Source organism: Gymnogyps californianus, chromosome 12 (genome assembly GCF_018139145.2).
Source record: "Gymnogyps californianus isolate 813 chromosome 12, ASM1813914v2, whole genome shotgun sequence".
Taxonomy (NCBI): domain Eukaryota; kingdom Metazoa; phylum Chordata; class Aves; order Accipitriformes; family Cathartidae; genus Gymnogyps; species Gymnogyps californianus.
In genome coordinates this window covers 10463420-10476932 of record NC_059482.1, presented here as the reverse complement: position 1 = coordinate 10476932, position 13513 = coordinate 10463420, and the positions used below count along the sequence as shown (strand labels likewise).

General features: G+C 34.9%; 1 protein-coding gene across 3 annotated transcripts in view; it reads left to right on the top strand.

Annotated features, from left to right (window-relative positions):
* Positions 1 to 10877, top strand: part of DYNC1LI2 (dynein cytoplasmic 1 light intermediate chain 2) — a 28352-nt gene extending 17475 nt beyond the window's left edge. For all 3 annotated transcript variants that reach the window (XM_050903964.1, XM_050903962.1, XM_050903963.1), the window contains 5 exons: positions 275 to 334; positions 1066 to 1107; positions 1552 to 1669; positions 2707 to 2823; positions 7879 to 10877. In XM_050903964.1, the coding sequence (XP_050759921.1) occupies positions 275 to 334; positions 1066 to 1107; positions 1552 to 1669; positions 2707 to 2823; positions 7879 to 7985 (444 nt within the window). In that variant the 3' untranslated portion in view covers positions 7986 to 10877. The remainder of the gene's footprint in view (positions 1 to 274; positions 335 to 1065; positions 1108 to 1551; positions 1670 to 2706; positions 2824 to 7878) is intronic.
* Positions 10878 to 13513: the final 2636 nt, after the last annotated feature.

Sequence of the window (13513 nt, the reverse complement as noted above, 5' to 3'; positions counted from 1 at the left end):
GGCTACTTACCAAGTACTCATCTTTCTAGGAGAATACCCACAGGCTGGCATCAATGCTAATCTACTCCATTTGCTTACAGTATTTTTTTTTCATGACAACTTCTTTAATGTTACTACTCTTTTAAATGTGAAAGAAGTTGGGTTTTTTACAAAAAAAGGTAAAAAATGGTGTTAAAGATTTTCCTCTTTTTCTTCCTTTTTGATCACCAAAACATAAAAACAGTTACAGTAATTTCAGTTTTTACTTCTAATAACAAAATACTTTGTTCAACAGTTAGTCCATGATAAAGAGCTGGCAGCAGAAGATGAACAAGTATTTCTTATGAAGCAGCAGGTAAGAATGGAAGAATTAAAATAAGTCCTTACTAAAAAAGATTTCACTTTAAGCTCACCATTGTTATTGCCTTCAGTTTTTCATTCCTCATTTAAATCACTAGATAGTCACTTTTCAGCTTTGCAAATTCAGATGTAATTGTGAAATAAGACTTTATTTTAACAAATATGAGTAGAAAATATGGCCACTTATCTTGGCAAGTTGAAAGGAAAATATACTGAGAACAGAAATTAGATTTCAAAGGAGAAGAGCAAGAAGATTATTGTGAAATTTCGCAATATAGATGTATTGATCTGTAAAATATAAATATTTTTAAAACATAACATCTTAGTGTTGGAGTTTTCTTACAGCCAGAGGCTTGAAGGACTTTAAGGTGTCAAATTTGGCTATGCTGTATCTTGTTATTTTCTTTACTGCTCTATTGTTTAAAAAACCTAATAATACTTTCCTGTATAGTTGATTATAAATATCATAGAGGTTACAGACTTGGATGTCTGTGGTTCTGGCTTATAGTTCTGGAACAGCTGTGTAAGACAAAGGACTGAAGCTTATTTACTCATTTTAACTCTGTCCTCTAGTGGTAAAGTCTGGAAGTGTATAAATATCAAAGAGGAAGCCTGTAAATATCAGAAAAAAAATGTCAAATAAATTAATGGTTAGTCAGCTTCACTATTTTGTTCCTTTATATTTTCTGAAATATATTTAATATTCTTAATATGTTGTTTTTGCAGTCATTCCTTGCCAAACAGCCAGCAACGCCTACAAGAGCATCGGTAAGTAGATCCAAGAGAAGAATAAGAGGTGTTTTGTTTGCTTCTTGGGAAGAGGGAATGATTCTAACCTGTAGAGGTTCATTATGTAAATGTAAAATACATAATCTCTCCAAACTGCAGAAAGTAAATTAAAAAAAAAGTGGCAGTATTTTAAAATGTTGCTTATAAATTACTTCATTCTAATTCACTGTGGAAACATAGAAATATCTGATGATTATTGAACTGAAATTTTCCTACAGTGATTTCATACTTTCTTTTAGTGGAGGCACATGCCCAAAATAACTGGTGTTGTTTTGTTTGTTTCCCCCCCCCCCCCAGTGTGCATACACTACAGTGCTAATATAAAGGTTTAAAAAGTAATTTGTATGTAATGTTACATTTGCTTTATAAAACTAATCCATTTAAGTTCTTCTCTGATTTATGTGATTTGGACTTTTTTTTAAGGAATCTCCTGCAAGAGGCCCTGCAGGATCCCCAAGAACTCAAGGCAGAGCTGGTCCTGCCAATGTACCCAGTGCCTCGCCAATCACATCAGTTAAGAAACCAGATCCAAATATTAAAAGTATGAAGATGCATTTTACTGTTTTTATCATGTGTTATTTCCCTTAAAAAAAAAAAAAATCCTCTTTTATAGAAAGATTTTGGAATTTCTTCACTAATGGTATAGTTATTTTAATAACAGGAATGAATTTATGACATAGCTTCAGGTTTGATTTTTCTTTTTTCTTTTTTTTCTTTTTTTTCTTGTCATTCTTATGACTTGAAGTAGAGTTCTGTTATTGCCAAGCAGTCAGACAGAGTTCAAATACATTATTTCTTTAAGTTGCCTAAATACATTTATTATGCATCAGTTGGATTATTAGAGTGGGGACTGCTTTAAACTACATGCAGTTTTATACTTCATATCACTTACTCTGGAATCCACAATGAAACCTGTTCTTCTACTAAACCCTCTCTAGAATGTCATTTTCTATAGCACATGAAGTAACTTGGAAATTACACCCTTTCCCCTCCCTCAGCCCTAAGATGGAGCTCCACATTGTTGAGTGGTTTCTTTCCTCTCTGTGCATTAAGAAAGTTGGTAGGGCCAGTGTTGTTTTTAATTATACACTGTGGTGCCATACCTCGCTTACAGTGGATAAAATAGTCACGCAGTTCTGGATCATGTCTCATTGCTGTGTATCCAAGTTCTGATTTATGAAAAGTAGCGTGGCATGAAAGACTGCACTAAAACGTCTATGCAGTTTGTTAATGGACTTATAAATCTTTGAATTGCACATCCATACTTAATACTTTGTTTCTTGGCTTTGTTTTCTTGGCTTCTACATTTAGAAAAAACAAAAGCATACAAATATTTAGATTAAAATTTTGGGAACCCCCTCCATGCCAGAAGAGCAGTAATATACTTTCATTCATCTCTGACTTTGCCAAAGGACTAGTGTCTTTAAATTGAGCAAGGAGAGACTCTCTCATATTTGAGGTTTATTTCCTTGATTGGTAAGAGAGTTATGCATGTATGTAAAAAATAAGTTCTATCATTTACCAGCAATAACTGTTCTGTGATCTCTCTCTCTCTCTCTCTCTTTGTTTTTTATTTAGATAATGCTGCAAGTGAAGGTGTCTTGGCTAGTTTCTTTAACAGTCTCTTGAGCAAAAAGACTGGCTCTCCTGGGAGTCCTGGTGCTGGAGGAGTGCAAAGTACAGCCAAGAAATCAGGTATTGGACTTGTGATTGCAGACTGTTTTACATATTTTTAATATTTTATTTGGCCCATATTGGTCTAACTGCATGTATCTTTTAAACTGGTCAGTAAAGTGACAGACCTTGACAGATGACAGTGCCAAAATGTGCAGTCTTTAAAAAAGAACTAAACTGCAACTTCACAACTCCAGGGCTTCTATTAAGCCTGTTACAACTTGATTCTTCGAGTGAAGTTATACTACTGGGATACAAATAACGTTTGAGTCTTGATCATATTCAGAAAGTGCTAATTTCTTTTTTTACTTTAGAATTCCTTCCTTTCTTGACACTTAAGTGTTGCTTGAAGGAAATGCAGTTTATTGGGTTTGGACTGTAGTTTCCAGTCAAACTATTGAAATCTCTCCAGAGTTCAAGTTTAAATGAATTACTTCTTAGGACAGCTTGAAGTTATTCTGTCATTAATTATTTAGTATTTTATTTTGATCCAACAGAACTGATAACACTCATCAAGTGGATTCGTTCTGCGTATGTGCCTATGACTGCATTGTATGAGATACTTGCTGATAAGTAATTGCACTAGTTTAGGTGAAAATAAAAGAAACCCGTCAGAATACTTGGTACCTATACAAAACTCAGTGTTGTAAAACGCTATTCCTAGAGAGGGGAAGTAAGGATTTTTTTTTTAATTGGGAAGGGTTTTATATGACATGCCATGCTCTGAAAGCTCAAAAATGGCTAGAATTTGACTTATGGCAAGTCAGTATTTTGCTGAAGTTTTTTTTTTTTGTTTTAACATGATGAATTCTGTAATTTATCTTTCATTTATTATGAAGATAACAATAAAAGAATTTTGTAATATATAGTATTTACATATTGTTATCTACATTACAAAAATATTTAATTAATTCTTTCTTGATCCAGAATGCCCTCTTCAGTTAAACACTGAAGGGTGTCCCCTGCTTCAAGTGCAGCCTTGCGCTATTACTGACCACAGTGTCAAATTAACTGTTTTTATAGAAATAGGATTAGAAATAATTTTTAGGGATTATTTCATCCATGCTCTTTATCTAAAGCAGAATCAATTAGGGAGTTCCTGGCTAGTGATTAAGCAAACAAACTCTGAAATACAAGATGTAATGTCATCTCTGCAGGAAGCCTATTCCAGTACTTAATTTCTTAGTTATTTTTTCTCTTGTACAGTCAGTATTTCTTAATCCCAGTACTATTTGTCTTGTTCAAGTGGAGACAGAGATCAGTGTAGCCCCTTTTGTCTTTGCAGCAGTCTTTTGCATATTTGAAAGCTGTTACCCTTTTGCCTGTGACTTTGGTCTGGACTACAAAAATACACTTCTGTCAGCCTTTCCTCACAGGAAGTGTTTTTATGGCTCTGATAATTCTTACTCTTCTCCTTTGGACTGTCTACTCAGATGACCTGTTTCTTTACGTGAAAAGAAATGAAATGCAGTATGTCAGACAAGGCTTTGTCTGCCCTAAGTAGGAGTTACTTAATCTGTGTTATGTATTGTGCTTCTGTTTAGATGTCTCAGTGTGATGCTAGGTTTTTTTCATCTGTATGATATTGATCAGGATTTGTTATAACAATGCAGCCAGTTTAATACAATTTCTACCTCCTGGTAGGAGGTTTTCTAGTCTATATGAAATTACCTTAGTATTTCAAAAGGTCATATGTTTGCTTAATCATTTTTTTCCATTCTGTTATTATACACCACTTTGATAAATTATATAAATAACTTTTTACCTCCAGTCCTGTCTTTCAAAATCCTTTGTAGTCCCTTCAAGCATGCTTGCCTACATACCTGCTATCTTCAACAGTTGGACAGGGTAGATTGCTGAATAAAAGTATTGACCAGTACTATGGATAACTAATGGGTAATTTTATGAATTACAATACATTCATTTTTCTGAAATATCAAGACTGTTTTTTTTTTCCTAGTTTGTTTATATGAAGGTTATGTGAGATGTGATATCGATCACTTCTCCCTTCTCCACAGGACCTGTTATCCTATCATAGAAAGAAACTTGGTTGGCTTGACACAACTTGTTGGTAACGGATCCGTGTTGATTGTTGTGCTGGTAGGCTGTTTGTAAGCACCTAAAACATAATTCCAATTTCTGGAAAAAATACTAGACTAAAAAACTAACTAGTCTGTAATGGGCTTTACTCTTTCCTCTTTCAATATTCTAGAACATCATGTGCCTTTCAAGAGTTTTGAAAGATAACAAATGGCTATGTGTACCTTTTTTTTTCCTTGTGTCAGCCAACATTAACTCCTAGTTTAAATAGATTATTTCTGTCCTGAAACATCTAGAGACAGCAGTCATATATCCTTTCTTAACTTTCTTGTTTTGTTAGACTAAATTAGACAAGTTCTCTTCTAGTCTTCTGTTAGAGGTTGAGCTCTGTTTTCCGTACTAGTTTCTTCTTCATTAGTTCCCATCATTGGCTTATCTTTTCTTGAACATTAATGATTAGAATTGTACGCAGCACTCCAGATGTACCTCGTTGTAGTGCCTGGTACAGCAGTTCTCTTTCTTTGGTGGAACTACTTCTCCTGAGTAATCTCAAGATTGCAGTTGGCTTTTCTTGGCTGCATCAAGTTGGCAGCTCATGCTCATTTGCTGACTTTCGGAACACAACAATCAGCTTTCACTCACGAGAGAATATGCCTGTTCCTTGTCAGCTGATGTGCTCACATCTTATATTCAACCAATATAAGATTAAACTTTCCTGAGAAGGTAAGGGCTCCTAACATTGGTATCTGAAAAGCTCTCGTTGAGTTTATAAGGTAGCTGGTGCTGGTGATAACACAAAAGATTACTTGCTCTTTTGTGGAAGAGTTGATGAGAATATCTTGGAGAAAGTCTTATTTTGGCAGCATCCTCTGTGTGAGTAAATGTGCTAAAATGATCTTTGTAGGCATTTTAAATGTCTAATCTAAACTGTTTAAAAAGCCCTAAGTTTTCAGAAGATTGACACTAAAAATATTTAGCTTCAAAGAGACCATCCGTTTCTCCCACAGCTATGAATATCCTGTGGTTGAAATGTTGAGATTCTGTCACAGGATGAGGGAGGCATTGTGGATCTCAACATACTGGTCAGCCCGATTGATCGGTTGGTTTCTGCTATGTTAACTCTTACTTGAGACAACTCTCTCATCTGGGCAGATGCTGCAATGTCATGTCCATTTTTCATGCTGTGTAATTCCTCACCATCTTACTTGCCTTTATGTTTCTGGACTGTCTTTCTTCCATGTGTAGACAATGATATTTCAAAGAACTTCAGTTGGTGGTTTCTGTCGTGGATTATTTTTCTTCGCATGGACTTTTAGACTTAAAAAGTTATTTCATTTATATTCACAGGAAGATTCTTGCAAATTCTAAGATTTGCCTTCATCCTTCTATTCCTGTGCAATAGATAAAAAACTAGGGTTCCCTGCTCTCGCTTTAATCTAGAAAGGAGAATACATATAATTGTATGGAACACATCTAATTGACTAAGGCCGTTACCGTCCTTCACAGTACTTTTGTAGGGAAACTGAAAGCAAGTATCAATTTAATTTATAATGGAGGGGAAATTTTTATTTTCTTAAAAACAGCTCCTTGTTTTTCTTTGTCTTTGAAAGGTGCTCACCTGTAATGGTGGTAAAGGGGAATATGTAAACCTACATATCAATGAACAGCTTGGCAATGTTTCTCCTGTCCAGTATGAGGTAGTTGCAGGAGACAGCTGCTTGGTATTATTTTAGAGGCTTAAGGATCCAGTTCATCTAGCATAAAAAAAAGCCACAGTTTTTTTTTTAGACCTACTTTCGTTTGAGCAACAATTTTGTGTGGTTTTTATTGTTTTAGGGTTTAGGGTTTTTTAACTCCAAGGTACCATCAGTCTACCTGTAAAGTGTTTTGTAGTCTAAGTTATATTACAGTTAATGTACTAATTTTTAAATTTTGTTTAAATACTCATGCTTTGAATAGAGGCTATTAAGAGTTCTGTGGCTTACAACTAGTGCTTGAATCTAAAACCTTTAAAGTGATTAAAGGTAACCTTTTAACTTGGTTATGTCTTTGTACTTTGGAAAAAAACACTTAAATCTCTAACAGTCAGATCTTGCCTTCTTAATGTTTTCAGCATGTACCCTGGAAAAAATCCACCTAATATTTCACACACATTTGAGTTGGAAAACAGATGCTTGTTAAATTCTTTGGCTATGTAAGGAAGCTGTACATGGTTATATAATCTACTTTTTTTCTAAAAATATAGCTTTTTAATCATAAATGCTTGTATGCTCTAAGCATTAGAATATATTGTTCCAATTTTAGTGATTAATTTGTCTCTGGGTTTATAATTTTCAGAATGAGAGAATTAAACTGGTGGTTCAGTTAGAGAATTGTTAAAAAGTTTTGAGTCTAATGTAAAAATGTAAGATACGCCTTTCCATGAAATACTTCAGTGTGTCTGTTTCCATTTGAAGAAGTGCTTTGAAATGACTGCTCTGAGATACTACATGAATATGCAATTCATGACCCCTTTTTTAAGGGAAACGTTGTCTGCAGACATAAGAGTTCTTCCTGTTAGTTGTTTAATATTAAAATGCAGCAAGTTTAAGTGTGACCAAACAAATGTGATTTTTGTAGCAGGTGTCCTACGTACCTTGGAAAACTTGTGGTTCAAATCTGGATTTAAATAAAGTCCTTGCTATAAGTACTAATAATAGAATTGTGTACAGTTGATTTTTATAGAAAATTCTAAATGTGGTTGTTCTTAAAACGTTAGTTGCTGTAGAATATACCACAGATATTTTTGTGCTTTATGCTGCTGTATAATTCAGCATTTCATCTCTTTAAAGTGAATCAAACCTTAGTATTTATCAGTCTTTACATAGACATTACCTTGCATTGTGTCAGGCCCTGTGTTCTTGGGTAGGTGGCGAAATAATGAGCAATTAAATAATATATTGTCATATAAAAGTGATTTTATGAATACTGGTACTTATCAGTTAAAATATTTCAGTGAAGTTAGATTCCTTTTAACCTTGTGCTTTTTCTTTTTAGGACAAAAAACAGTTTTGACAAATGTTCAAGAGGAATTGGATAGGATGACTCGCAAGCCAGACTCTATGGTAACAACAAACTCTCCTCCAACAGAGAACGAAGCTTGATAGCGCATAAAAAATGCATATGTAAATGACCAAATAACTATGTATATTGATCTGATAAGACCAGGAATTTTCTGCTATGGCAGATGCTATCAGTTTTCTTGGGGCAGGGGAAATGAGCTTACTACATCATTGCCTTGTCCCAGTAAAAAGTGCACATTCAGGAAGTTTGCATATAAAATCCCTCTGTATAAGATAACCATTTAGAGTTTATATAGGGCAATTCTTTTGGTTTTGGAGGTAAGCAGGTGCAGCTGCATTTCCTGTTGTGAAGAACACAGAGAAGCAAAATGGAGAATTCTTATTAAAATACTACTACTGACTGCACACAAGGCAAGAAAGAGAAATGAAATCCTCTTTCAGAGTTACTGGAATTGGCTACTTGTATGTTTGCAAATGCATTATATTCTTGGAAAGGTGGTGGTGGTGGTGGTGTAACAGAGCATTAATTAGGTGAAAGAAGCCTAGGTAGGGAATGGAGCCCTAAAAGGGGAAACAGATTTGGGACAGTGAGAAACTAGAATGTTGAATTGACTGGAGAGGAGCAATGTTGTTAAATCCTGTGTTTCACATAGGGTAAATAATCACTGTTTTAAAAAGACTACTTTACGTTGGAGAATTCCAGGCCAAACACTAAGCATCATGGGAATTTATTCTTGTTATAAATCTTGGTTTAGTTTTTAAAAAAGTCTAAGAGTGTGGATGCCCTTTCTGGTGTAGCTGACAAAGGGAGAAACTATAACTTGTTTAGATCCAAGTGCCTGGCACAGTGTGTGATGTGTCTTTAGAAGGTGCTTGAACTTATTGTGCACTGTAGTACAAACAGTCACTGTTTGGTTTTATTTTAAAATCAGTAGTTTGGCGATTTGTATTTAATTTTAAATCCTGTTTTCTGATAGCTTCTGCCTTTTTTTATGCCAAGAGGCTAGCCTATGAAGAATGGTGGGTGACGTATCATTTTCCCATAATGAAATGTGCTACAGAACACTGTCAGTATTTTTTTTTTCTTACTTTTTGTAACTAAATATTAGCTACCAAGCTAAAATTGATTCCTGCCTTACACCTATGGAGGTTTTTAAAAAAAACTTTCAAGGCCCTAGTTCCAACCACATCTGCTGCAGGTGCAGCCAACTCCAATTCTGAAGGTAAACTAAAAAGTATGAATGTGTACATGATGAACATAATAACTTGTTTTGTATTTTCTTTAATGTAGCATTTCATTTGGAAAGATGGGTTGTGGTTGTCCCCGTTGCTGTAACGGAGCTCTGTCCATGGTCACATAAAACCATCATTCTGTAAAAACAAACAAAACTGCTATGGTTACTGAAATGGCACTTTGATTTTATATAGGGTATGCTTGTTTTACATGTATACACTACCATAAATTAAGAATACCAAGCATATTCTGTGCTCTTAACGCTGAAGGGAAAAACCACAATTTGAATTATGCAGAGTTTACTTTTTATTGATATGAACTTGTACTAAATCTGATGTCTGGATATAACTTCCCTAATATATATTGTTACTTAAATATACAGAATTAGATTGACCACTAACACAGTACTGGATGTTAACTTCAAATCCTAGTTACATCAAGAGGCCGTTCTTGTAAGTCTGTCTAAACATTATCTAGAAAGCTAAGAGTATTTACTTGCCTCTTCGACAAACATTAACATGAGTATGTTATTTGTGCCAGTTTTTTTGTTGAAAATACTATATTTTTCTTTTTTTTACTTTTTTTTAATAAACGGTATGACCTGAAGTTATACAGTTGTCTAGATAACAGTTGGACTAAGACTGTGGATGGCTGATGGGTAATGTGGATGTACTTCCTGGTGTAATGGGTGCCAGTTGCAAGTTACCACACCAGAAGTAGTAATTACACACTGTCTTCCTGACACTGAGAATTGAGACTGGAGACTAAAACATCAAAAACTCGACAGGAAAATTGGAAAAGTGTGTGATGGTAATGGGATATAGTTTGAAAACCTCAGTCTGAAACTGCATTTTTTGTCATCTAACCTGATAAGCACTTTCTCTAGCAATATGGCTAAAACTTAAAATTGAAGTACTTCCCAGTTCTATAAAAATGTTAAATATACTAAAATTGATCAAAACTGATAATGTATGATAACTTACCAGCTTTGCAGAAAGATGCTTCTGACAAAACAGAAACAGATTTCTGGTTTCTAATTGCAAGTGAATGCTCCTAGTTTATTGAAAGAAAGTTGTAAGTAATGTAGCATCCTGTGGTTGCCAAAGTCTGTCAACTTTGGTGAGCTGCACAGTTGTTATTCTGGTGTCTTCAAGCATTGGAACCAAAGGCCAAATTGCAAACAGCCTTTACATTTTCAAGTGAAACTTCATTTTATTTGCCGATACACTTGTATGGTAGACTGTTTAAACTATTATATGACTATATTTATATGCATTATAGTGACTGCATCTACTGTTCACGTTTAAACTAAGAAAACAAAAGATGAAAGCATTCAACTTGAAGCATATAGAAAAGTTTAAAGATTGGCCCTCCATAAAAATGCTGTGGTTATGCTGCTTGATTTTAAGTTTGCACTTTTTTTATTGGCATTTAAAAAAACTGTTTAAACTGAACAGAATTTCGTATTTTATTTAACTTAACTACGTTGAAAGTGACTGCTCTGTACATCATGAACTTAACAATATACATGCTGTAAATGAAAGTTCACTGTCCTGTATACTAAGTTTATTGGTTTTTTTTCCAACTTACAATTAGGACTGCAAATGTATGAAACAAACCTTAGTCCAGTTGTATGGCTTTAACCAGGTGCAGTATGCAGTCATGTGGAATCTTGCTTTCTAGTGCTGGCAAATGAGGACGTCTTTAATTACTGGCTTCAATAAACACGAATCCAGACTGCTTTATGCTGTGCTTTTTTGTTGTTTTTAAGATCCCCCTTCTAGAGCTGTTTCTGTGGGAGCAGAACATTAGTGAGTTCTGTGAACAGGAGAAATAAGTTGGCTTGTACAGTTGTGTACCTTAATGACAATTTCCTTCTTGGGAGTTCTTGTATCAGCCTTTGCTAATGCAACTCCTCTCTGGAGTTCAGAGCATGCACTTGTGTAAGTAAAGCAAAGCTGGCATAGCTACGTTTGCAGAGAGCGGTGTGCTTGTGATAGCTTACACATAAACAGTTACGTCAGCAGAACTGGTTTTGATGCAAAGTAATGTATTTCATGAGAATGGGGAAACAGTTGTGTATTTTCCCAGGTTAAGATGTATACCTTCTAATATATTTTGTGGAATACTGTATCCAAGCAGAGCAGTGGGCCTGAATTTGCAGGATTAAAATCCAGGTTATGAGAAGTTTAAGGAGTAAATTGCTCGAGTTGTGCAAATGCCTCTTCTCTGCCGACAGCAAAGCTAAGTTTTCTCCCTTTGGTGGGTGTAACAAGTTCTTCCTAGTAAGCACAGAAAGAGTAGACTGATTTAATTAGGATTCTACTTGTTTACTTCATTGTTACTTTAACTGGATGCCTATATATTCCCCTGCATAGATTGAAGTTCTAGTTATTAATGTTTCTTGAGTCATCCTGCCTCTGAAATAGAAATCAACTAAGCTTTTGGTTTCTAAAATACCTAGTTTCTCTAGAAGTGAATCCTTACGAGGCCATGAAACAATTATCATTTTAGAATTGCCATAATGCTTTATGTTTTAATGAGTTCATTAATGTAAAGAATTAATTTTAGTCCTTTAAGATGGGATTTAGAAAATATTTTTTGAATATATGAAGAGAATTACCTATTATGCTAATTTGGGAAGAAACTAAATGAAGACTTCATCTTTAGACATGCTGAAGTTGAAAATGACTTTATTCAGAAAGACCGTAACAGTGGATTGAAACAGAAGAACACCCTTGTAACGCTTATGTTTACTTTGCTGCTGTTCATCTGTAATTTGTTTTTTTTAAAGCAAAATGTCTCCAAATTTTTTTTTAAAATTGGGATAATAAGGTTTTGGTGTGGAAGACATCTTGCTGGAGGCTCTAAGCTACCCTTACAAGGTGAATCTTTCACTGCCTGTACTGTTCCAGATGGTGATGTTAACCCTGCTGGCTTTTCAGCCATGGCAGGATTTTGTTAGGGAATGAACTTCTCAGATAAGAACCTTTGCTTGAATAAAATCATCAGTTTCTGAGTCTTTGTAGTTCAAATACATACAAGGGAAAGGCTACAGATTATTAGGTTGTTACTGATGACCTAAACCAGACTCTGGTTGTCTGGGTCTATATGTAGAGCTGCATGGAATATCTAAATTGAATGTTTAGTACCAAAAGCAAAACTTGTCTGTTATTCGGTCTTTTTAATTAAAAAAATGAATAATATATTTATAGGATAGAGGCAGTTTAATTCCAAAAGGACACTTTTGCTGGAATTCAGTTTCCCCTTCAAGGAAGCATTGACATAAAACTTCCAGCCTGTTCTACTACAGCCTTAATAATAATTAATTACTTCTTCTCTGATCTTCTCAGATTGTGTGGAGAAGATAATGTAAGCACAAATAATTAAGACGGCCAACAGTCTGAACTAATGCTTTGGGACACCACATGGCTCTGGTTTCAGAAACATCTGAAATTTCTGCAGTCAAATGTAACTGTAGTTTATAAACAGCCATTCCATGTAATGGGAGTTGCAGAAGTACAGGTGAGGGCAGAATCTGACCTAGCGTGCTTTCTTTTCTCTGGAAAAGTGAAATGAAGCAAGCTCTGACTTGCACATGTAAATCAATGCCTCTTGAAATGCAAATGCTTAAAAAAAAGCTCAAGGAAGTTAATTTTCTCAAGTGAAGTGCTTTGCAAGTGGTAGTATAAATGTGGTGTTACAATGCTTCAAAATCATGCATGTCTCCATAAATCTTAAGTATAGGGCACCTAATTCTGCTTTAAACTGGCTTACAAAAAAAAAAAGATTGGTAGTATTAGCACCTTAGACGTTTCTTTTGCCAAATACAGTAATGCACCTAAGAGCATGGTGCTGACATGGTTTAGAAATGACTGATGCAAAAGATTTGACTTGTCAGTGTAAGTTGATACGTAGCACTGTTGCCCTCTGAAATATCTATGTAATCACTTTGGTTTGTGTTCCGGTATTCATAGTCACAGACTTCGAGTTACTGGAGGGGTTGTATTGAAACCACGCTAATAGTTACATGCAAGAGGTCTGTAAGATAACATCATAAACAAGGGAAGCAATTAATTTTCTCTGTTGCCTTTGTTTGCAGACTTTCTATGTGGCAGAATCAACATTGCTAGTTGTAACTTTTTATCTCAAGAAAAGGATCCTTGACTCCCCTCTCCCTGACAATTAATTATAATTATGTTTTGCTGAAGGTTTCTGGAGATGAAATGGTCCAAGTCCAGAAGGTGGCAGACTTGGGATTAATGCCTGTAGGTAATGCTGCTTAACGTGCCATTGCAAGATGCTATATGCATTGCTTGTGATGTTCCCTTAATAATTTTTGTTTGGCAGATTTTTTTTTGTTTGTTTTTAGGCT